General features: G+C 40.2%; 1 protein-coding gene across 8 annotated transcripts in view; it reads right to left on the reverse strand.

Annotated features, from left to right (window-relative positions):
• Positions 1 to 22,060, reverse strand: part of PTK2B (protein tyrosine kinase 2 beta) — a 170,014-nt gene that overhangs the window by 63,090 nt on the left and 84,864 nt on the right. For all 8 annotated transcript variants that reach the window (XM_056813097.1, XM_056813095.1, XM_056813094.1 and 5 more), the window contains one exon: positions 10,583 to 10,823. In XM_056813097.1, coding sequence (XP_056669075.1) covers positions 10,583 to 10,786 — 204 coding nt within the window. In that variant the 5' untranslated portion in view covers positions 10,787 to 10,823. The remainder of the gene's footprint in view (positions 1 to 10,582; positions 10,824 to 22,060) is intronic.

The raw sequence follows: 22,060 nt of genomic DNA on the forward strand, positions 1-22,060 counted from the left end.
TGTTGATCCAGGGCCTGGGGTTCAGTCTTACTGTGAAGAGGTAGGAGAGTTGTCATTTCCCGAAATAAAGTTTCTTGTGGTCAAGTTGTGAGGAGTCTGGAGTATGTAGGGGTGTGCAGGGGTGTTTAAGCAGGGCCTGGCCTTTTGGCTCTAGAACCACAGGAAGGCAGATGGCTGTCTTTCAAAAGGACCCATAAGGTGAAGACGGAGAGTGTCAAGGCAGGAGAATTGAACCCAAATGCTAGGGAAGCTGAGGAAGTGGGGCAAAACAGAGAGTAAACTTCATCACTAGGAGACCAGAGTCCTGGATTCCCAGCTCCCCTCATTGCCTTGTTGGAGTAAATCTTTATGTGCTACATAGATTATCTTCAAAAACTGAGCAAGGTGGGTATAACCTAACATAGAATGGCTTGCTGTCTTAGGGAGGAAGGAGGGGAGAGGAAGGGGCAGGTTTGGGGAATTCAAATTTTTGAAAAATGAATGTAAAAATCATTGTTGCATGTAATTGGGGAAAATAAAAAGTTACAATAAATCTACAAAAAAATCCAAAAAAAACCTGAGCAAGATAAATCCAGTTTACTACCTCTGTGACCTTGGGCAAGTCACTTTCCTTCTCTGGGACTCACTTTTCTTATCTGTAAAATGAGGATGTTGAGTTGACTAGATAGCCTCTAAGATCCCCTCCAGCACTAAATCTATGATTTGGATTCCCATGATGGGCTCAGGTTGGTCAATCAGTTCATCAGTCAACAAAGCACTTATTAAGCACCTATTACATGCTGAACATATAAAGAAAGGTAAATGACAGTCCCTCCTCTCATTCGACTTACAATCTAATGGGAGAAATAACATGCATATCTAGCACAAATAAAGATTTATACAGGGTAACTTGGAGATAATTAACCGAGGGAAAGCACTGGTGGTGATGGTGGTACCATTGCTGGTGATTATGTTTTTTAAACCCTTACTTTCTGTCAAAGTAACAACTCTAAGACAAATGAAAGGGCTAGTCAAACAGGGTTAAATTATTTGCCCAGGGGCACAGCTTGGAAATGTCTGGGTCCAGATTTGAACCCAGGTCCTCCCAACTACAGACCTGACATTATGCCACTTAGCTGCCAGACACTGGGGTTAAGGGATATTCCAAAAGACTTCTTGAAGAAGATTTGACTTCAGTTGAGACTTGAAGAAAGTCAAAGAAGCTAGGAGACAGAGGTGAAGATGGAGAATTCCAGGCATAAGAAACAAGTAAAAATGCATGGAATTGAGAGACAGATAGACAGAGACAGGCAGAGACAGACAGAGACAGTCAGAGACAGAGACAGAATCTAGTCTGAGGAACAATAAGTAGACCAGTGTCACTGGATGACATAAAATGGTGGGGGTCAGGGAGGGGGGGCAAGTTAGAAGGGACAAGGTTGTAAATGGCTTTGAATGGCAAAGAAAAGATTTTATATTTGATCCTTGAGGTAACAGTATGGAGCCACAGAGAGTTGCCTGACAAGGAGGGTAACATGGTTAGCCTTATGCTTAAGTTGGTCACTCTGGCTGTTGATTGGAGGGTGGGGGGACTTGAAGCAAGGAGACCAATGAGCAGACTATTTCAATAGTCAACATGTGAAGTTATGAGGGTAACAGTAATATCTCCAGGGTGGCAGTAATATCAGAAGAAAGAAAGAGGCATCTAGGAGAATGTTACGAGGGTAGAAATCTGATTTGGCAATAGATTGTATTAGAGGAGTGAGAGGGCAAGAGGTCACGGATGGCATCTAGGTTGTCAATCTGGATGACTGGGAACAACAGATGATGCCCTTCACAGTCCTACCCCTTTCCTCTTTAGGATTCTACCTCAGGGAGCAGCTGGGTAACTCAGTGGATTGGGAGCCAGGTCCAGAGACCTGGTTCTAGGTTCTAATTTGACCACTGACACTTCCTACCAGTGTGACCCTGGGCAAGTCACTTAACCCCCATTGCCTAGTCCTTGCCACTCTTCTGCCTTGAGACCAATACACAGTATTTATTCTAAGACAGAAGGTAAGAGTTGAAAAAAACAAAACACCCTGCCTCAGTTCCTATTCTGTCCCAATCTAGAATGATGATCCTTTGTCCCCTCACCTCCTAATTACTCTGACCATGAAATGAAAAGAACCCCAATGATGCTATAGGACTGAAAATTATGGAATAATACTGCCTCCAAAGAACTAAAGCTGAGGATCACCCAAAGGATAACTGAAAGGCAGGAGTCCCATGGGATCAGGCTGTATGTAATACATGACACTAATCTCCAAGTTACTCAGGCTCATGCTCTAGGTATCATTCTTAACCCCTTGATCTCTCTCATCTATATCTTGTTAGTTGCCAAAGTCTGTTGATTTTTACCTTTGTAACATCTCTTATGCGTGCTCCCTTCTCTCATCTGCCAGTGCCACCACCCTGAGTCTGACACTCATCATCTCACTCAGAATATTGCAGTAGTCTGCTGCTTGGTCTCCCAGCCTCAAGTCTCCCCCGATTCCAATTCATTTTCCACTCAGCTATCAAATTAATCTTTCTAAAGTTCAGGTCTGATGATGTCACCAGTCTTCTCAGTAATCTCTAATGGATTCCTATCACTTTCAGGATTAAATATAAAAGTTTCTGTTTTGTGTTCAAAGTTTTTCATAACCTGACCTCTTTCCTTCTTTGACTTCCTTCCTTTCTTCTGTTTTTTTTCCTTCCTTCCTCCCTGGTAAGTATCTTAGTGGATAGAAAGTCAGGCCTGAAGATGGAAAGTTCTGGGTTCAAATTTGACCTCAGACTCTTCTAGTTGTGTGACCCTGAGCAAGATCACAGATTCATTAGAATTGGAATATTGAATCCTTCTCAATTTTAAACTCATCTGCTTTGGTGACACTGCTATTTCCTGGTTTCTTTTGCCTCTCTGCCCATTTCTTTTCTGATCATGTTTGTGCTTTAACTTTTTCTTGTGCCTAAAATTAGGGTGTAGCCCAATGTTCAATCTTCATCCTTTTGTTTTTCCTATGCTCTGCCATTGGGAAGTGCCATCCACTATACATCTCATCTGAATCCTAGAGTCATATTTCCAAATCCATCATCAGAAATTGAACATAGAGGCAGTGAAGTGGCTCAGTGGATAGAAAGTCAAACCTGGAGATGGGAGGTTCTGGGTTCAAATCTAGTCTCATATACTTCCTACCTGTGTGACCATGGGCAAGTCACTTAACTCCAAATGCTTAGAACTTAAAACTTTTTTGCCTTGGAACTAACATTAAGTATCTATTCTAAGACAAAGGTAAGAGCTTAACAAAATGAACTTGCCCTTTTCCCCAAACCATCTCTCTATTCCTTAAAACTGTCATCACTTTCTTATTCACCCGGGCCTAAAAAAATCAGTCACCTTTCTTCACATCCCTTCCCTTCCCTTCTTGTGTCCAATTAAAAACCATACTGTTGACTCTTATTTCAAAACCTCCTTCACACATGGTCATAGAATCATAGATTTAGACATGGGAGGGACCTTAAAAGTTATCTAGTTCAACCTCCTTATTTTTTATAACTGGGAAAGCTTGACTTTAGAGGCTAGGTGTCTTCCCACAGTTACTCAGGCCAAATTAGCTTCCATACCTATTCTTTGAACATGCTGTTCTGTCTCCTCAGTCCATGTCTGGAATGCATCCAATCAACATTTCTGCATCTAAGAATCTTTATTTCATGTAAAATTCATTTAAATCTCAGCTGAAATGCTAATCCTACATGAGTATTCTTGTTTCTGCCCTTCTCCACCCTTAGCTGATGGCACCTCCTTCTTATATCATATATGTCTCCCCTAAGAAAATATACGTTCCTAGAAGTCAAGGACTCTTTCATTTTTACTTTGTATCCCCAGTTCCTACTACAGTATCTGAGATATAGTAGGTGCTTAGTAAAGTAATTGGTGATGGATTGATGAATGACAGTTAGAATTGAAGCTGGGGGCAGTAAAGTGGCTCACTGGACAGAGAGCCAGACTTAGAGATGGAAGGTCCCAGGTTGAAATTTGATCTCAGACACTTCATGGCCTGGGCATGTCACTTAAGCCCAATTGCCTACTCTTTACTATTCTTCTGCCATGGAAACAATATTTAATATTGATTCTTTTATACATATATATGTGTGCATGTATATATGTATATATTTGTTTTATTTTTAAAATTATATCTTCCTCCCCTCTTTCCTCCCACCTCCCGAAGTTAACAAGAAATTCCACTGGATTATACTTTAATACTTATTCTAAGAGGTTTTTTTATAAAAAAGGAATTGAAACCAGGTCTTTTGATACTGAATCCTACTCTCTTCCACATATTTTCCTTCCTTTTCTTCTGTTACTACCACTTTAGTTTAAGTTCTATCACCTCATACCAGGACTTTTGCAATAGCCTTCAAACTAGACGCCTTTCCTCCCACCTACAATCCACCCTGAATGCCACAGCCTGATTAATATCCTAAAAATAACAATTTCATCATATTTTTCCTGCCAAAAATCTTCAATTCTCCAAGTGCTTATAGAATAAAGCCAAACTCAACAGCCTTGTATTCAAAATCCTTTGCAAAGTGGTCCCCGTCTACCTTTCTCACCTTATAGCTTACTATCCCCTATACAGCGGCTTTCCTCCAGACATGCTTACTGACTGCCTGACTTGATACCCCTCCCTCCCCACATGCCGGGCACATTCTTGCTTCTGCAAACTTAGCCATCTCATTCCTCTTCCTAAAAGACCTTCTTTTCCCTCAGCAAGATTGGAGATGTTGAAAAACATTTTACTAATGCTTTTTTCTTATAGTGTTGTCAATTCCCAGCAATATTTGCTTTCATTCTCTTCAGCAGAAGCCTTGAAGCCTTATGATAAAGAAATAAAATCAAACAAACCAAACCAAATTATTAGCCATGTCTGGCAATGTATGCCTCGTTCCACAGCCAGTCTGCCACCTTTGTCCTAAAAAGAATGCTTCACTTTCAAGTCCTTATTAGCCAAGATTGGTTACTACCTTAATAAAGGGTTCCCCCATCAGTTGCTATGGATAATGGCCAAAGCAGCAAGATTAAGGACAATGGAATTAACTTTTCTACCAGTAGTACAATAATATATTTTCCCCATTCTGCTTTCCAATTTTCCCAGCAGCTTTTGTCAAATAGTGAATTCTTGCCTCCAAAGCTGGGATCTTTGGGTTTATTGAGCACTAGCTTGCTGAGGTCATTTACACCAAGTCCACCCTCCTATCTCTTGGCCAGTAAAATATTGTTTTGATTACCATTGCTTTATAGTATAGTTTAATATCTGGTAATGACAATAATATATTTTTGAAACCCTTGCTTTTGGTCTTAGAATTGATACTAAGTATCATTTCCAAGGCAGAAGAGCAATAAAGGCTAGGTGATGGGGATTAACTGACTTGCCAGACATTGCACAACTAGGAAGTATCTGAGGCCAGATTTGAACCTACGAACTTGGAGAAGTGTCTCTAGACCTGGCTCTATACCCACTGAGCCAGCTAGCTGCCCCAATAAAAGATTTTAAACTACTTTTTCTAATCTTAGGATAGACAGCCTGAAAAATCTAGAAGAGCAGAAAATAGCCTCGGCTATTAACAAATAGGAGCCAAGATGTAAAAAAGACAACAGTGGACGAAACAATGTAGAACAATTTATCAGTACTGTTGAGTATTTGAAACATGCATATTTAATTTATTTTTTACAAAACTATCATCTTAAACCTTCCCATGACTAATAAGCTAACAATCCTCCTTTCTTTTTATTCATCTCAATAATCAGAGAATTGATATTTTTCAGTATTTCCTTTTTACATTATTGTGTGGATATTCTCCAGACTCTGCTAACTTTGCATGTCATCAGTTCATACAGATTCCAAAGATCCTCATAATTCTTTGTATTTGTCATTTATTACAGTTACATTCACACACCACAGTTTGTTTAGCTACAAGCACTTTCCAATTGATGTAACTGTTTTGTTATCATTTTTTCCTGCCACAAAAAATAATTACTACCCTAAATGTTTTTGTATATATGGAATTTTTATCTGCCTTTGATATACTCTGATAATTTGTCAGTAATGGTTTTGCTAGTTCTAAAGGTATATACAGTTTAATACTTTGCCTAATATAATTCACCCCTAGTCATTCTCTAAGGATTAGCTCATGTCCATTCAGAAGAATTATGCTTGTTTCACTAAGTCCAAGAGGGCAGAGCCAGGGAGAAGTTACAAAGAGGCAAGATAAAGACTGATGAAAGAAAAATGTTTCTAATAATTAAAGTCATATAAAAATGGATTGAGGGGGCTCATGGCTGAATGGATTGAGAATATGAAAGACTGGAGGATCTGGATTCAAAGCTGGCCTCAGATATTTCTAGCTTTGTAACTCTGGACAAGTCACTTAGATCCCATTGCTTAGCCCCATGTTGGAGAACCTCTGGCATGTGTGCCAGAGCATGCCGGAAGGAGCTGCTCCTTTCCCCCTCTCCACATGAGGCTAAGGACATTTTTTCACATGACCCATCCCTCTGTCCAGCAGCCCAATGGGAGCACTTCCTTCCTCCCCTGCCTGCCTGGGGTAAAGCAGTGGGCTCACATGTAGCATGTGGGTGCAAGTTTGGGCACTGAGTCTTTAAAAAATGTGCAATCACTGGCCTAGCCCTTACCACTCTTCTGCCTTGGAACTGCTACAGAATATTGATTCTTTTTTTCTTTTTTCTTTTCATAGTATAAATTCTAAGATAAAAAGATAAAGAGTTAAAAACATTTTTTAAAGTGGAATGGAGTGCCCCAGAAGGGCTGCCCAGTAACCACCAAGGCCAAGCCTGGAAATATACTCTAAGAAAGTGCCTAAAATTCCATCTTACTTCTCAGATATGGAATAGCTGAGTCAGGTATGAATCCTTGCCTTTCTCAATCTAAGAACTGGATTCAAGGGTAGTTCAGTTATTAAAGCAGCCTTTGCCTGAAGACCTACAACAAGAGAAAACCCACAATCCCTTTAAGTTGCTCTCATTGTTAGGAAGTTTGTTCTGCCAGCAGAAAAATGAATCCCACTAGTCCAAATTCTGCTGCTTTGTCTACTATTCATAGAGGCTGTTTTATTGCGGAAACATTTACTAAAGTAGTAACCGTTCTGGCAAAGATTCACACATGTTGGGAGAGACTAGAAGCAGAGATGGACTGCAAGATTCTGGAAAATAAGGCCAGGGCTCAGTCTATAGAGGCATTCACCAGATCATAAATGCAAAGCCAGAAGAGACCTCCCAGCTCATCTCACCCACTCCCTTCATTTTATAGATAAGATGACTGAGGATTAGAGTTTAATTTAACAAGTTGTCAAGTCAACCAGTGCCTATTAGGTGTTTACTATGTGCCACATACTGTGCTAAGCAATGGAGATCTTAAGAAAGATTAAAAAAAAAAAAACATAGTCCTTGCCTCAGGGACTGCCCTCGAAGAACTCCCCTAACTGGAAAGAGACCACATGTTAACCACTCTGTACACACTAGATCTATGCATGAGGATGGGGGGTCACTCAGAGGAAGGGGCTAACAGGAAGGAGGGATCAGAAAAGGCTCTTAAAGCTGGTAAACTTTGAGCAGAGTCTTGAAAGAAGTCAGGGGAGCCAAGAGGTGGAGGGGAGGAGGAAGACCATTCCAGCATTGGTGGCAGCCAGTGAGAAAGCACAGAGTGTCATGTCTCAGGAATAAATCTATATTGCCGGATAGCAGAGTACATGGAGAATGGAAGGGATCAGAAGTCTTGAAAGGCAGGAAAGATTCAGGTTATGGAGGGCTTTAAAAAAATTACAGGGTCACACAGCTGGGGAGTATCTCTAATGCTAGATTTGAACCCAGGTCCTCCCAACCCTAGTCTCACACTCTACCCACTATGGCACCTAGTTGCTCCTTTAATATATTTCTTAAAAGAATTCCATACTCCATATGGGGTCTGAAGAGGTCAGAATTCAAGAGGCTATTCCTTCCCTATTCCTGGAAGGTATAGACCTCTCTTAATATAGCTCACACTTAGAACTTGGATGACCTTGGATAAACCAATTAACATTTGGGCTATTGCAGCAGCATTCCAGTTGGCCCTGGCCTCTCCCACTCCAGTTCATCCTCCATTCAGCTGCCAAAACCATCTAACCATGTCTGTCACCACCCACATCCTTACTCAATATACTCCAGGGACTCTCTGTTACTTTTTGGAATAAAATGTGAAATCTTCTTTTTAAAGATTTTTTTTAATTGCTCAGGTGCTCTGTACATTTTTTAAAATTTAAATTTGTTTGTTCATTACATTAAAACACCCAGTTAAGTCCCTCCTTTCCTCCCCTCCTATCAGGCATCATTTGACAAAAAGATAAATGTACCTATAAAACTAGATTTTATTTATTTCTGTTTATCAGTTCTTTCTCTGGAGATGGAAAGTTATGACTTTCAATACTTCAAGACTTCAAATAATATTTCTGTTGATGTATATAACATTCTCTTGGTTCTATTCATTGTACTCTTCATAATTTTATTTAGGCCTTTCCCTATTTCTACAAAATTAACCTGCTCATCATTTCCTGCACGGTAATATTCCTTTTTTATTTTTTTAAGCCCTTACCTTCCATCCCAGAATCAGTACTATATATTGGTGGTAGGGCTAAGGAATGGGGGTTAAGTGACTTGCCCAGGGTCATACAGCTAGGAAGTATCTGAGGCCAGATTTGAACGTAGGACCTCCCATTTATAGGCCTGGCTCTCAATCCACTGAACCATCCAGCTTCCCCTGAACAGTAGTATTCCATCACAATCATATTCAACAACTTGTTTAGCCATTCCCCAATTACTGGGCATTCCTTCAATTTCCAGTCCTTTGTCACCACATAGAGAGCTGCTATAAAGATTTTGAACTTAGAACCTTTAGAACTTTAGAACTTTAGAACCTTTTCCCCTGATCACCTTGGAAATAAACCTAATAGTGATATTACTAGGTTAAAAGGCATACACACATTTATAACTCTTTGGGTACAACTCCAGATTGTTCTCCAAAATGATTGGATCACAGTTCCAACAACAGTGTATTAGGGTTCCTATTTTTCCATATACCTGTTATGTTTAAAATTAATATATCTTCATTATTATTTTTCATAAATTTATTACTAGAAAAGGTAGATAAGCATAGATTTAAATCTCTCTTCCTTACTTTAAGTTCAGACCACGTGTTCTATTCTATAGGTATCTTTCTCTCTCTCCCTCACCTCTCTCCTCCAGCCCGGTGTCCGTGCCAAAGACACCAAAAACCCTGGTGGGCCCCACCCACTCTCTTTTATTGATGGTCAGGATGTAACTCTGGAGCAACCCTGGCATGTAAAAAATGTTTCAGTTCCAGTTCGGTTACTCAGGAGGGGGAGGGGATAAGATCCCCTCAGCACATACCCTCTAATATTTGTAATTTTGTCTTTTTATCATTTTAGCCAATCTGATAGGTATGAAATGATATCTCATAGTTGTTTTGATTTGCATTTCTCTAATTAAGAAAGATTTAGAATATTTTTTCATATAGTTATATGTAGTTTTGATTTTTTATCTAAAAACTGAGTTTTCATCTCTTGACCATTTATCAATTGGGAAATGGTTTCTATTCTTGTATATTTGACAACATTATATATTTAGATATGAAACCTCTGAGAAACTGTCTATAAAATGTTTTTCTTCAATTTATTGCTGAAACAATCCTTTTTTTGCAAGGAGTTTATATTCTAATGGGGCACACAACAAGTAGACATATAAATATACATACAACATACCATATGTAGGTATGTATATCTGTGAGTCATCCACCTAGACATGACAACTAGGATGTGAAGGACGTTCAATCCATATCTTATGAGGTCTTATGAGCTGATTAGCTGGAGAAGAGAAGACTCAAGGGACACATAATAGCAGTCTTCAAGTATGTAAAAGGATATTATGTGGAAAAACAATCAAACTTGTTCTGTTTAGTCCCAGAAGGGTAGAACCAGAACAAAAGGTGGAAGTTAAATGAAGAAAACTTGGATTTGATGTCAGGAAAAACAATGAGAGTTGACTCAAGAGGTGGTGGGTTTACTCTCCTTGGAGATATGGAGGCAGAGGCCAAAGGACCATTTGTCTAGTATGCCATAGTAACAGAACTATCTTAGAATCAAATTCTTTGACAAAGAGAGGAAATGAGCCCAATAAACATGGAGGCCAAGTCTGGAGAAGGAAATGACTGCAAATTCTAGCTACCTCTTCCCAGGTATGGAAAAATCTGAGCCAGGGCAGTTGAGCTGGGTCTGTCTGCTCAAAGGAAAGAAAGGATCAAAGGTTGGAAAGCTAAAAGTAATCTTAAAAGTCATCTAAGCCATCCTCTTCATTTTTCAGATATGGAAACTGGGACCCAGAGGGGTTGAATCTAGTCAAAGTTCACAGAAACATTAAGAACCAAAGGTGGAATTTGAACCCAGGACTTCTGACTCTAAACCTCTTTCCATTGTACCCTGCTTTAATACTACCTTACCCATCCCTGGTTCTTACCTGGATCTCTGTCTGCACAGTACACTTGACCAGCTTGAAGTTCTTTCCAGGGTTGAAGCTGTTGCTGTAGAAGCAGACCTTGAGAATTCGTACATCCTCCTTCTCTACATCCACGGGCACCACCACAACAGGCTCTGGGGGGACCTCGGGCCTGCGCAGGGTGCCCACTCTCACTCGGCTCAGGGGCTCAGACACCCCAGACATACTGCCAGAAGACAGCTAGGGCCAGCACATCTCAGTCCTGTTAGGAGACAACAAAGGGAGGAGCTCCAATGAGACTCATTGCAGAGCAGCTCTTGACCCCATTAACTCCAGTACTGCCTCCCCATGGGGAACAAACTCAGAGCTCCACACCCTCAAGGGTCATCTCTAGCCCTCAAAGCTTCCACTAGAAAGCAGAGGTGTAGAAAAATGATCCTTTCTACTTTACAGATGAGGAAAATTGAGGTAAATTCATACGATATAAGCCACGGAATAGAAATTGAGGATAAAAAAGAATTTGGGGAATATCTAGTTCAATCTCATTTTACATGAGGAAACTGAAACCCAGAAATTTTTATTTTAAATTTTTAATTAATTTGTTTATTATATTAAAATTTCCAGATATCTCCCTCCAATCCTCCCTTCTCCTCACTAGAGAAGGCATTGTTTGACAAAAAGATAGACGTATATATTAAGCTATGTCTTGCTTGTTCCTGTTTATCACTTCTTTCTCTAGAGGCAGATAAATATACAAGTTATTCTTTAAACAGTATTTGTGTTGCTGTATGGAATGTTCTCCTGGTTCTGCCAGAAAGTTTAAGTGATCTGCTGAATGTGTTTATACAACAGCCTGTGTGTAACTCTCACATCTGGTGCTTTAGACATGTTAGGTTTGAGATGCTCATAGGACATCCATTTTGCAATAACCAATTGGCAGTGGTTGTTTGAAGCTCAGATTGAAGTAGATTTGTGAGGTATCTTCATAGAAGGAAGTAAACTCATAGTATCTGATGGAGTCACCAAGAGAATCTCTCTCAAGTCTCTTCTATCTCTTATCCATCCTACACACATTGCCAAATTACTATTCCCAAAGCATGATTCTAACTATGTTTCTACCCTATTCAGGAACCTCCTTAGGTTCCAAAATGTCTCTAAGATCAAATGCAATTCCTTTTTTGTTTGTTTGGTATTTGAGGCTCTTCTCATGATGCTTCAATCTAACTTCCCAATCTTCCTTGCCTCAAATTTCTGCCCTTCGCACATTCTACAATCTAGTCATTCTGACCTACTTGTTTTACTCCATTCATGACAATGATCCTCTGTCTCCATGCCTTTGTACCAGCTGCCTGGAATACACTCATTCCTCATTCTCTCTTCTAAGATCTTCTCCTATCTGAGTTTTCATGGCATTGATCTTTTTCGGATTTCCTCCTACATATCTGAACATTACTTCTCAGTCTCTTTTGCTGGATTATCATCCATATCCCATGTCCTTCCCATGTATGTGACCCAAGGCTCAGGCCTCACTCTTCTTTCTCTTGCCTCTCTGCTCTCTCTATGTGGCCTCATAAGATGCCATGACTTTACATATAATTTCTATGAAGATGCCTCACAAACCTATATCCTGAGCTTCAGTCCCACACATCCCCGTGCCAACTGGAACTTGCAAAATGGATGTCCTATGAGCATCTCAAACCTAACCTGTCCAAAGCACTTGTTGTTAATGTTCAGGTGTGTCTGACTCTTCATGACCCTGTGGACCATAATATGACAATGCTGTCCATGAACCCTTCTTGCCAAAGATACTAGAATGCTTGCCATTTCCTTCTCCAGTGGATTAAGGCAAACAGAGGTTAAAGTGACTTATATATTTCTACACATTGGCTCCTCAAAATCTAAGCACTTTAAGGAAAGCAACTATTTCATTTTGTCTTTATATGTCCTGACCCATAGCAAATGCATAATAAATACAGGGCATCCCAAAAGTCTTAGCATAGCTTTAAAGCTATTAAAACTGTACTAGGGGCAACTAGATAGAAATCCAGACCTAGAGATGGGAGGTCCTAGGTTAAAATTTGGCCTCATACTCTTCCTAGTTGTGTGTCACTTAACCCCATTTGCCTGGCCCTTACCATTCTTCTGCCTTGAAACCAATACTTAGTACTGATCTAAAACAGAAGGTAAGAGTTTAAAAAACAAACAGAACTAAGACTTGGGAAACTGTACTTCTGGTTGATTGGACACACAAGTTTCCTTCAAGGTTCTGCTCAAATGTCAACTTCTACATGAGGAACATGAAGACTATTTTAAATCTCCCAATGATTAGTGCCTTCCTTCCATTATTTCTCCTTCATTTTGGATACATTTAATATTGTCCATAAAAGCATTGCTGTTTGCCTCCTATCATAATGTAAAGATTGAAGTCTTTGTACCTCTAGCACAGTACCTTGCACATAATAGATGCTTAGCTTAATAAATGCTTGTTGAATGAATGAATACAGTACGTCCTGCCTCCAAGGTTTTCTCAGCTCTCTACCAGATGCTGATGACTTAGCTCTGTCACAGTCACTCCCACTCCCACACTGTACTCAGAGACAGAAGTGCCAGGCTTGACAGAGGCAGCTGCCAGGAAAGGAGACAGTATGTAATGCAGTTTCAAAACAGAGACGAGCAGGATGAGGGAAGAGTAAGACAGTAGAAAAAAGAAAGTTGAAGGAATGACCAGGAAGGAGGACCCTGGAAGCCAAGACAAAGCCAAACAATAGGAGTGAGGCAGAGATGGAAGGACTTGAAGAAATGGCAGGGGAAAGAGGCCACATAGAACCTTTCTGCTTGCAGGACATCCTTATCTGGCTTTAAGCAATTCAGTCATTTACAGTGTTAAATATTGGAGATAAAAAGACTTTTGAAGCCATCCATTCCCTCTAGGAGTCTGAAACCTATCAAAGTAACATGTATTTCAATAAGCATGGGGTGGGGAATAGATGTTCTTTTGTTCATTGAATACCATCACTACCCCTCCAGTAGCTGCAGTCAAAGAAAGCAAAAGAGAGATAACAGGGGTAAAAAGATGTTAATGTGAATGAGATATTAAATGAATTGTGGAGATGCACCTACCTCCAGAGTTCCCTAGCATAGAATAAGTCTTCTTCTATGATTGAATTGAAATGGGAGCAAAGATGAAATTTGGCTATACCTCTCCTTTAGATAGCTAAGCCTGATAGAGCTGGAGTCAGCTGATATAGTTTATTGGTTTGAGTGAGTCCAGATTGGAAGCAATTTTGTGTAGTATGATCCTTGTGCCTATACCAGAAGGCAATGAGGTTTTCTCTCCTGTCCCCAATCAACCATGGCATCAGAGTTATTTGACCAATAGAGGGATTCTGTCTCCAGAAGTTGAGCAGGTAATCAGTTTGACAGAGTTTGAGGCACCATTGAAATGTATCCAGCAAGAAGTAGAGAAACATACTCTAGTCACAGACGCAATCAGTCAAGGGAGGAATTTGTTTCAAGGGAAAATAAGTCTTCTGGAAGCAGAGAAGATGACCAGAGGTTGAAGGAAGAATTTTCCCTAAAAATCAAGAAGTGAGCTTTCTGAGGACTTCAGGGAAAAAAAAAGAAAAAGAAAACAAGGGCCTGTCTGTAGTACCACAAGAATGAATTTTCTTCATGCATGCTTCACTTTAAGTTTATACCCAATCTTCCCATGAATGCTGTATTTGTGGGAGAATATACCCTATAATTATGTGGAGAATGTTTTGTAGGTATTGTTTTTACCATAACATCCTAAAAAATGCCTTTGCTTTGAGCAAATTGTGTCCACTGGGTGATAGTTAATGTGAAATACACCAGTAGGGGCTCATGAGTTATAGTTTTGGGAGGTGCAGATCTATAAACCATATCTTTGAACCTGAAAGTAATGGCACCTTTTGGAGAACAAACCCATTTAATGAGAGTGTAAGTTGAGAGAATAATAGAAGGAATGCTATATAAGTACATATATAAAATCTCTAGTGAATCCAAAAATAAACTTGACATCTACTCAAAGCCCTTGGAAAGTAGACTATAGAAAGAAGTAGACTATCGAAAAAGTCCATAGAAAGAACACTAGATTTGGACTCAAAATGACTAGTCTCAAATCCTGTCTCTATTATTTATCACCTCATAACCTTGGACAAATTATTTAATCTCTTTGGACTTCAGTATCCTAGTCACTAATAACATATAATATTTATTTAGAACATTTAAGTTGTTTAGTGCTCTATGTACATTGTGTCACTTGATCCTCACAACAACTTTGTGGGGTAAATACCACAGGAACTATATATCCGTTAGGTAGAAAAAGAAACTTGACTTCAGTGGCTCATGGTCACACAACCAGTAAATGTTTAAGGTGAAATTTGAACCCAGGTCTCCTATGACTTCAAAGATTAGTGCTATTTTTACTACTCCGCATTACCTACTGATATTAGGGAGGTACACCTTCCTCACTCAGGCAAGAGTGGATTATTTTCAGAAAATGTTGTTTCCCTCTATGTCTATGCTTATGCTATTCCCCTTGTCTAGAATGTCCTCTCTCCATCCCCATTTCCTCCTATCAAAATCCTATTCATTGGGGATAGCTAGGCAGGTCAATGGATTAAGAGCTAGGCCTATAGATAGTAGGTCTAGGTTGAAATTTGGCCTCATACTCTTCCTAGCTGTGTGACCCTGGGCAAGTCACTTAACCATCATTGCCTAACCCTTACCACTCTTCTGCCTTGAAACCAATACCACTGGGCTTCAATGATACTGGAAGAGAGAATGAGGCCAACAACTCTGTATAACTCTGCCTCACTTAATTCCAACTCACACTTAGATCAAGATTCCACCTTTGTATGATATTGATCCTTTTCAAAAATGAAAGACTAACAAGTCCTAGGTCTTACTTTTTTCACTTTAAAATACCACCCCAGTCTCAATTGTCTCAGTCTTGTAGTATTTTCTGACTCTAAATAGGGGGACCAAAAAGAAGGGTATTTTGGTCATAACATTAATCTTGTGGGCAGACCAATGGTTAGGACGTGATGAATTTTATTTTAAATCTGAACCACTTCCCCTCTTACTTTCTGTGTTCTCTGAAATGAGTTCATTCCCATCAGAAAGGGAATTTGAGCTGCCTAACAACTAATTGGCAATCGCTTTTTAGTTACACAGAAGGTGCTTCCCATTGACATTGTCTTTTGAAGTAATGTTACAGGTAGAGGCCTAATTTCCAAGATCCTTTCAATCTCCAGTCTGGAGCTTCAATCAGGATCTGGGCTTAATAGACAAATCACTGGACCAACTTCTTCCCCACCTCTGCAAGTACATCCCCACTGACTTGCAAGGGAAGGAGTCAGCAAGAGGTTGACTTTAACCAGCTTTCCAAATCATCAAGTACTTAGTGAGCATCTTTTGTGAGGAAAGCCTTTGTTTTCCATCCCCAATTCCACTGGAAGAAGAGGAGAGGGTCCAGAGAGGAGCTATGCTGGATGCCTGTGGTTACAGGGAGTGATCTGGAGGAGCTAAAAAGCTCAGCTAAAAAGACAGAGAGGAACAATCAGAAAGGTAGGAGGAGAACCAGGAGAGTTGTGGTTTCAAGAAAACCTAAAGGGGGAAGAATGTCAAAGGGTAGAGGGCAATCAATCAAACAGAAAGGGAAGTCACTAATAAATATGGTGGGATTCCCACCCCCACTCCCCCAGTATTGATTTCTAAAGTCTGATAAGCTCTGGACACAAGTGACCTCCCCAGAGTCTCCCAACAGAAGTAGAAGAGGGCCCTAGTCATTTATCTCGTTTTAGAGATGAGGGAAATGATACTTAGTATTGATTATAAGATTAGGAAAGAGAGAAAGAGAGGAAGGAAGGAAGGAAGGAAGGAAGGAAGGAAGGAAGGAAGGAAGGAAGGAAGGAAGGAAGGAAGGAAGGAAGCAAGGAAGGAAGGAAGGAAGGAAGGAAGGAAGGAAGGAAGGAAGGAAGGAAGGAAGGAAGGAAGGAAGGAAAGAAATTTGTGTAAGTAACTTCTCCTAAATGATAAACTCTAGCCTCTAGCCTCTCAGTCTGGGATGATGCTCTCTCTACACAGTAGGAACTATACCATGTTTGGTGACTAAACTATGTTTGGTGAGTTGCCTAGTGCACTGAATAGGGAAAGGCAGGCCTGGTGACTGTGAGGTTTCCCACCATTAGAAAGGCTACCAAGAAGTTGAGACACAGGGTTTTCCAGCCCTGGTGCACTCTCTTAAACATGATAAAGTTCCTGCTGATTCCTGTTTGGGTCTACTTTCTTTCTTTCTCTTTCTCTCTTTCTTCCTTCCTTTCTTCCTTTCCTAGTCTTAAAATCAATACTAAGTATCAGTTCGAAGGCAGAAGAGTGGGAAGGGGCAGGTAATTTGGGGTCAATTTGCTTGCCCAGAATCACACAGCTTGGAAGTGTCTGAAGACAGATTTGAACTCAAGTTCTTCTGATTTCAGGCCTGGCTATCTATTGTGCAACCTAGCTGCCTCTTATATATAGCTTTAATAAACAGCTAGGTTGCACAATAGATAGAGAGCCAGGCCTGAAATCAGAAGGACTTGGGTTATCTGTCTACTTTCCTTGCCCAAACTATTTTTTTTTGCTGTGAAAAGGAGATTTTGCAGAACTCTCAAAATGCTGGGAGATCTTTTTAACCACCAACCAGGAGAATTTCATGGTTGAAAATTCCCTTAGTTTGGTGGCAGAAATTTTTCCTAGCTTACTAGTTTGGTCATGTGCTTTGCAAAATCTGATGAACTATATAAATGCTAGGTGGTATTATTATTATTTATTCAACACTCAGTAAACAGTTATTGAGTTTCTATTGTGTTCCAGGCACCATGCTAGACCCTGGGGATGGAGACAAAAATGAAATAGTCCCTGCCCTTACGGGTTTTACCCCCATTAAATTGTGAGTTTCTTGAGGGTCACATAGTTGGCACTTACTAAACATTTACTGACTGAAATTCACATCATCAATAAGCATTTATGAAGTACCTACTATGTGCCAGGCTTCTCCCTAAATTCTGGGGAAACCAAGAAAAGCAAAAAAAAAATAGTTCCTGGCCTCAAGGAACTCATAATTTAATTCAACAAATATTTATTGATTGCCTACCATGGCCAGGCACTATGGAAACATATGATTCCATCTCTGTCCTCAAAGAGCCTATAGCTTACAGAATGGGGAGGATTTCAACTACTGGAGAAAACACAGAAGAAATGTCCAAGCTTCTTTCTTGAATGCAATAGGATTCTAATAAGGGAAATAGTGATATAACTGACATTTATATAGCATTGTACAGTTTCCAAAGTACTTGACATCTCTTAATTCATTTGAATCCACAGTGATCCCATGAGATTGTAGTACAGCTATTATTTTCATTTTATAGATGAGGAAATTGAGTCTGAGTGCCTTGCCTGTGGTCACTCAGTCGGTAAATGTCAGAGACAAAGTTTGAACTAAGACTTCCTGACTTACAAGTCTATGCCCAGTCAACTATGCTACTATGCTCTCTCTATAATTTGTGGGCACAAATGAGCTACAAAATAAGGTAGAGGTTGGAAAGGACAGTTAGGTGGTACAGTAAATAGAGCACTGCGTTTGGATTCAGAAGGACTCATCTTCATGAGTTTAAATCCTACCTCAGACACTCACTACCTGTGTGACCTTAGGTAAGTCACTTAACCCTATCTGCTTTAGCATCCTCATCTGTAAAAATGGGAAAACACTAAAGAAGACAACTGCAAATTGCTCCACAGTACCTTTGCCAAGAAAATCCCAAATGAGGTCACAAAAATTTGAACACAACTAAAACAACTGAATAACATTAGCAAAGTAGTTAAAAGGGCAAAAGAGGAGACTGAACAAAATCCTCTAGGGTTCCATCTTTTGCCTCTAGCCCTCACCCCTCTTCATCTCCACCTCTTAAATAATCACTTGCTTCTTTCAGGGTTTAGCTCAGTTGCCACTTCCTTAAAAACAGGTCTTTCTTGATCCTTACCTCTCATCAAATAAAAAAAATTATTTTGTTTTTATTTAGTGTATAAATTGTTGTACATATCTTTCAACTCTAATAAAATGTAAACTCCCAGCCTCTGTAAGTCCAGCATGAGTGATGGGGTGAGCCTTAGCTCAGTACCTGAGACATAAGTATTTTGTTGTTGTTCAGTCATTTTCAGTTGTATCCAATTATTCATGACTCCATTTGAAGTTTTCTTGGCAAATATATTGGAGTTATTTGCCATTTCCTTCTCTAGCTCATTTGACAGATGAGGAAACTGAGGCAAACATAGTTAAGTGGCATGCCCAAGGTCACAGAGCTAATAAACTGCTGAGGCCAGACTGGAACTCAAGAAGATGACTACAAGCCCTATAGTCTATCAACTGTGCCACCTAATTGCATGAATAAATACTTAATAAATGTTTATTGATTGAGGGAGGAATTGCTTTTGCCTAGGTGAGGTAGGGGTAGGGTATGGAAGGCTATATGGAAAAGGTGTCATTTGAGCTGGGTCTGGAAAAATGGGTAGGATTTCAGCTGCTTGAAAAAATGTAGAAGAAATGTGTAAGCTTCTTATCCCACTGCAACAGGATTTTTGTAAAGTTTTCTTCACTGAGTAAAATAATATTCAGTTCAATGTACTAAATGTTTATTAGACACTCATTAAGGGGCAGCTAGGTGGCTCAGTGGATAGAAAGCAAGGCCTGGAATTGGTTCAAGTCTGACCTCAGATACTTCCTAGATTTGTGATGTTGGGCAAGTCACTTAATTCCAGTTGTCTAGCCTCTACCGATCTTCTATCTCGGAACTGATACTGATATAATTTTAAGACAGAAGGCAGGGGTTAAAAGAAAATACTCGTTAAGTGCCAGGCACTGTGATAGGCACTGGGAGTAACAAGTTAAAACTGAAAATTGTCCCTGCCCTCAAGAGGCTTACATTCTTTTGGAGCTGGGGAAAATCAAATACCAAGAAAAAAAACCCAACTTCTAATTTTCAGAGACTATGATGAAGTGGATATAGCATATGGGACCTGAGAATACCTCTGGTTGACCTTGGGAACATCCCATAACCTCCCTTACATTTATTTTCCTCATCTGTAGAAAGAGGAGTTGATGCTAGATGGCTTTGGGGTGCCTTCCAGCTCTAGATCTAGGATTCTCTGAACATCTTAGAGAAGAATTGTATTTCCTAAGCACAACCAAGGCAGCCAGGACCTCATGAGGAAAGAAATAGTCACAGGAGTAAAGGGAAATATGGGCAAAAGTCCCTGAAAAGTTTCAGAATAAAAATGAACCAACCCTCTCCTTGCCCTGACACAGGAGTCCTATCCAACCTAGGCTCCAGGTACCTTTGCTACCATCCAGCAGACATAGTTGACTTGGAAGCCAACATTCTATATAAGGTAGGGCATTGGGGGAAGGGAGAAGGCTGGGGAGGAAATGACTGCTTATCACCACACCTGGGTTCTATTTCTGTTTGTTCTACTGTCTTTGAAGAAGTACTCTGCTCTTGGCTTTCCTGCTATACCAGACACAAGGCTATGTTTAGCAGAACCCCAACCCCTCTGACCCAAGAGTGCTAAGGTTTCTAAAGCACACAGGAAACCAGAGCATAAAAGATAACAAAATTTTCCCACAGTCTCCTTCATAGACACAAAGAAGGGAGGCAATGAGGCTAAATGGGGAGAAAAGGGGGTATCCAGAGCATCTGATACTGAGGGGGAAAGAGCGGGAAAGGAAAAAAGGGAACAGGGGGAAGAGTAAAGGATGAGAGGAGAGGACATGGGAAGGATAGACAGGGATTTGACTATTCTGGTAAGACTCAGAATCTGTTTTCCCTCTCAGGTAGAGTTAAGTGGTGAGTGGTGTGTTAGTAGTGTGTGATTACCCCACTCAAGTTTTCCCAGGCACTAAAGGGAAACCAACTCTTCAATTTAACAAATGTTCATCCAAAGCCTACCATATGTCAGACATTGTTCCAAGATACATCCCAATGAGGAAGACTCCCTTTGCCATTTCAGATTAGTAACTGTTCTACAATTATTCTGTCTTGGAGAGCTTCCAGTGGGGAAGTGGGTTGGGGTGAGGGGATAATCAGGGGTTATATGACTTGTCCAAGGTCATACAACCAATCTGAGCCAAAATTAAGACTTGAACTTAGGGGGACAACTGGGTAGCTCAGTGAACTGAGAGCCAGGCCTAGAGATGGGAGCTCCTAGGTTCAAATCTGGCCTCAGACACTGCCCAACAAGTTACTTAACCCCCATTGCCTAACCCTTACCACTCTTCTGCCTTGGAACCAATATACAGTATTGATTCCAAGACAGAAGGTAAGTGTTTAAAAAAATAAAGACTTGAACTTGGGTCTTACTGAATCTGAGACCAATTTTCCTTCCATATACTTCTTTACAAAAAGGGATTTTCAAGGTCAAGTAGTCCAACTCGTTGATTTTCTAGAAGGAAAAATGGAAGTTCAGAGAAGTGAGATTACTTCTAGAAAGCCATGTGGATAGATCTTCTTCCATCTCTTTGAATTCTGCTCAAATTCAGACTTCTGACCCACAGATCTTTCAGGTCCCTTTACCATTTGACTATGAATTGAACTTTGAAAATATTGTAGGTTGGGTTTGTGTGTGTATGTGTGTGTCTGTGTGTGTTTTTTAAAAAGTGAAGGTATACAGCAGCCCTGTGTCAAGCAAGTCTATTGGCACCATTTTCCCAAAAGTATGTGCTCACATAGTGCCTCCATATCACATTCTGGTAATTGTAGGATTCCAGGCATATATATCTGGAAAATGTGGTTGATGTATTGATATTATATTATACTTGGTCAGAGCAGTTAATGAGACAGCTCAGAGGCCAGAAGAATCTCTGGGCTTGAGCCACAGAGGGCTTAGCTCTGGCCTGGTCAAACAGCATTCCAATGCATCATTTATGAGCAGGCCATGCGGTCTTTGTTCTGGGAGTTTGGAAATCGAGGGCTCTTACCCATGCCCCTATCTTGTACATCATTAACTATTCAAGCCAATGTAAATCCACTGTGTGCTGTTGCATATGCATTACGTACCTCTTACCTCATTACCTTAATAAAAAGAGAGGAACAGCCAGATCCTGCCTCTTACCTTCCTTTTCTCTCTCACTTGGAACTTGGCTGCATGCCAAGGAATCGCTCCCTCTATGGAGCTCCATTGTGTTCTCTAAAGATCTTCTTTCTTTATTCTTTTCTTCCCTTCTCACCTGACTGCCAGCCAGTGCAATCTGCACTTGGAGTTTTATCTCCCAATTCTGCCAGTGGTACTTTATCTTCTACTGGTTGCTAACCTCACACCTGATTCCACATATTCTTGGCTATTTTTTTCTTCCTTCACTGTATACCCTACAAAGGAAGATAACAGGAATCTGCCTGCGCTGTTACTCCCCAAGATCTGATCTGTGTGTTGCTCAGTTTGTCA

This window comes from Monodelphis domestica, chromosome 1, assembly GCF_027887165.1.
Source record: "Monodelphis domestica isolate mMonDom1 chromosome 1, mMonDom1.pri, whole genome shotgun sequence".
NCBI lineage: Eukaryota > Metazoa > Chordata > Mammalia > Didelphimorphia > Didelphidae > Monodelphis > Monodelphis domestica.